Source organism: Chlorella variabilis (assembly GCF_000147415.1).
Source record: "Chlorella variabilis unplaced genomic scaffold CHLNCscaffold_2, whole genome shotgun sequence".
NCBI classification, from domain to species: Eukaryota; Viridiplantae; Chlorophyta; class Trebouxiophyceae; order Chlorellales; family Chlorellaceae; genus Chlorella; species Chlorella variabilis.
In genome coordinates this window covers 1,929,199-1,932,164 of record NW_005435086.1, presented here as the reverse complement: position 1 = coordinate 1,932,164, position 2,966 = coordinate 1,929,199, and the positions used below count along the sequence as shown (strand labels likewise).

The 2,966-nt window shown below is 73.8% G+C and overlaps 1 protein-coding gene across 1 annotated transcript in view; it reads left to right on the top strand.

The window, feature by feature from the left end:
* The window catches only part of CHLNCDRAFT_138069 (expressed protein), a gene marked incomplete at both ends in the record, with an annotated part of 6,374 nt that overhangs the window by 1,859 nt on the left and 1,549 nt on the right, over positions 1 to 2,966 (top strand). The window contains 7 exons of the mRNA XM_005851511.1: positions 33 to 275; positions 473 to 604; positions 807 to 956; positions 1,186 to 1,536; positions 1,718 to 1,981; positions 2,173 to 2,375; positions 2,558 to 2,790. Of these exons, the coding sequence (XP_005851573.1) occupies positions 33 to 275; positions 473 to 604; positions 807 to 956; positions 1,186 to 1,536; positions 1,718 to 1,981; positions 2,173 to 2,375; positions 2,558 to 2,790 (1,576 nt within the window). The remainder of the gene's footprint in view (positions 1 to 32; positions 276 to 472; positions 605 to 806; positions 957 to 1,185; positions 1,537 to 1,717; positions 1,982 to 2,172; positions 2,376 to 2,557; positions 2,791 to 2,966) is intronic.

The following is a 2,966-nucleotide window of genomic DNA, read 5'->3' as shown; positions in this document are numbered from 1 at the left end:
TCCCCCACCCCCCCGCCTCACGTGCCCTGCAGCCTGCATGTACGGCGTGGCGGCGCTGGTGCTGCTGCACTGCAGCGGCAGCCTGGGCGGGGATGTGGAGGGGATGCTGGTGGGGCCGCTGCTCATGCTGAGCGCGGCGGTGGGCGCCCTGGCGGCGGGCCTCCCGCTTTGGATGCTGCCCGCGCCGCTGCTGGCCGCCTCGGGCCTGGCCATGTTTTATGACACAGCGGCGCTACGGGACTACCTGCTGTTTGTGGCGGGGGCGCTGGCCACAGGTGGGCGGGCGGGCGGGCAAGTAGGGCCTGGGCCGGCCTGCTGCAGCGCTTGGGGAGGGTGGGAGCAGGAGGGTGCCTGCCTGTGTGGGTGGGTGTGCCAGCGTGTGCATGTGGCCCTGTGGCCGTGCAGCGCTGTGCACACGCCGTCCCGACGCCGCTGCCCGCACCCCCACGCTGCCCTCTTGCGTGCTTTGCAGGCGGCTGGTTTGTGTGGCACCACTTTTGGTTCCTGGACATTGAGCTGGAGGGGGTGCACCTCAAGCTGCTGTGCGGGCTGGTGGTGGCGGCCATGGCGCCCGCAGCCCTCGCCCCAGGCCTGCTCTACTCGGGTGCGGCAGCAGCGCGGGGGGCGCGGCGTTGCCCTGCGCCGCGCACCTCGCATTGCCGCCGCAGGCATACGGTGCAGCTGCCAGCCTGTCGCGCAGGCGCCGCCGCAGCGTGCCGCCCGGCAGCCGCGACCCTGCCCTCGCGTCCCTTCTCCTTCCTCACACACATGCATGCCCCTGCCTGCCTGCCTGCCTGCCCCCGCAGACGCGCCCAAGGGCGCGCTGGGCGCGGTGCTGCTGGCGCAGGCGGCGCTGGTGTGCTGGCTGGAGGAGCGGCTGTATGCGGGGGACCACCAGGAGGTGACCTACAACCTGCACGCCATGTACCCGCCATGGCTGGTCATGGCCACCTCGGGTGAGCGGAGGCGGCGGCGGCGGCGGCGGGGTGGGGCGTGGTGGTGGTGGGGGCGTGGTGCCTGTGTGTGGCGTGCAGGTGGTGGTGTTGGCAGGGCGGTGTTGAACGGGGAAGGGTGGCAAAGTGCAGGCGGGGCGGGCGGTTTGGGGAGGCCGCGTCGCGCAGGGCGCTCCTGGGCAGGAGGGCAACCACGTGCTCAGGGTGCCTGCCTCGCCCCCTCCACGTGCAGCGCTGGGCCTAGCGGCGGCGCGGCACCTGCAGTCGGCCTCCGCCATTGGCGACGTGGCGTCCTACGTGCTGCAGTGTGCCTACGCGGCCAAGCTGTCCATGCTGCTGCTGCCCGAGGCGCGGCTCACGGTGCCGGTGCTGGGCCTGCTGCTGGCCGCCTCCCCGCCCCTGCTGCTGCACCGCGTGGGCGCCGACCGGCGGGTGGAGCTGGACCACCCGGGGCGCGAGCGGCGGCGCCGCCTCAAGCCCTGGCAGGGCGTGGGCCTGGCGGCGGCGGTCGTGCTGGCCGTCGTGGCCGCCCGCTTTGCCGTCTTTGACATCGCGCGCTTTGTGCTCGACAGACGGCCCTCAGGTGCGTGGGGAGCACGTGGCGGCGTGATCTTGCAAGCTGGTGCCTGTCCTGTGGGTAGCGATGGCGGCCAGCCCAGCCCACACGCGCGCTGCAGCTGCGCCCCTGGCTTGCTCCCGCCCCTCCCGACCGTCGACAGCCGCCCCACCGGCTGCCCCCCCCTTGCCTCCCTCGTCTCCTGCAGAGGCGCTGGTGGCGGGCCTGCTGGTGCTGTGCATGGCCCTGGGCTGCCTGCCGCTGGTGCAGCGCTACTACCCGCACTCCCAGGGCGCCAAGCGCACCCTGCTGCTGGCCACGGCCCTGGCGGCGCTGCTGGTGCTGCTGCGGCCGCCGCTGCCCATCCGCGGCGGCGCGGAGTGCCCGCCGGGGCTGCCGCTGGGGCTGTGCCCGCGGCTGTGGGATGCGGGGCACGTGCCGGACCATGAGCTCGATGACGTGGCGGTGTGGGGTGAGGGGCCGGGGGCGGCTGGCAGGCTTGGCAGAGGGCTGCTTGCCAGCAGGGAAAGCCAGGCGGCGGCCCTGCTGGCCGGGGCACGCCGCGCTGGGTGGCATACCCGCGTTCACATGCCTCGAGTCTGCCCATTGAATCCTGACATCATGCTGCTGCTTCCCCCCTGCTGCCGCTCGGCCTGCCTGCAGGCGACGGCCTGCGCCGCCGCACGCACTGGCCGCTGTGGCTGATGCTGGGCTCCGCCTTCCTGGGCCTGAGCGCCATGACGCAGCCGGGCGCCAGCGGCGGCGCGGTCGGCCCGCTGCTGCGCGCGGGGCAGGCGGCGGGCAGCGCCAGCCTGGCGGCCGCCTACCTGGCGCTGGAGTTCTTCCCGGGGCTGCCCATGCTGCAGGTGCGGCGGGTGGGGTTTGGGGTGGTGGAGGTGGTGGGGGCGTGGGTGGGACGATGATGAGGGGCAGCGGGTGGCAAGGCGGCCCCTGCTCCTTCCAAACTGATCTGGCGGAGGGCCCCTTAACGCCGCATACCTCACCCCACCCTCCCCCACCCTTGTCCCACCCCCACACACACATGCAGGTCATCATCCTGGTCACGGCGCTGGTGGCGGCGCTGTTCCTGGTGCTGCTGCAGCTGCCGGTGCCGGGCGGCGGCACCATCATGCCCGCCCTGGGCGCCGCCTGGGCGGCGGGCCTGCCGCTGGCGCTGCTTGTGGCCTCGGCCGCCGACCTGCCGGAGCTGCCCGAGGCGGCGGAGCGCCTGCTTCCCGACAGCGAGAAGGAGCTGGATGATGAGCGGCGGGACGCCATCTGGTGCGCCCTGGGGTGGCAGGGCAGCAGCTCCGGCGCCGGCGGCATGCGGCAGGCTGGGGGTGGAGAGGCCAGCATCTCGCTGCCGCTGCCCAACCTTTCCCTCAGTGTGTGACTAAGTCCCCGCGGCGCCGCCCACACCCCTGAGCCACACACCACACACGCACCCCCCCCCCCAC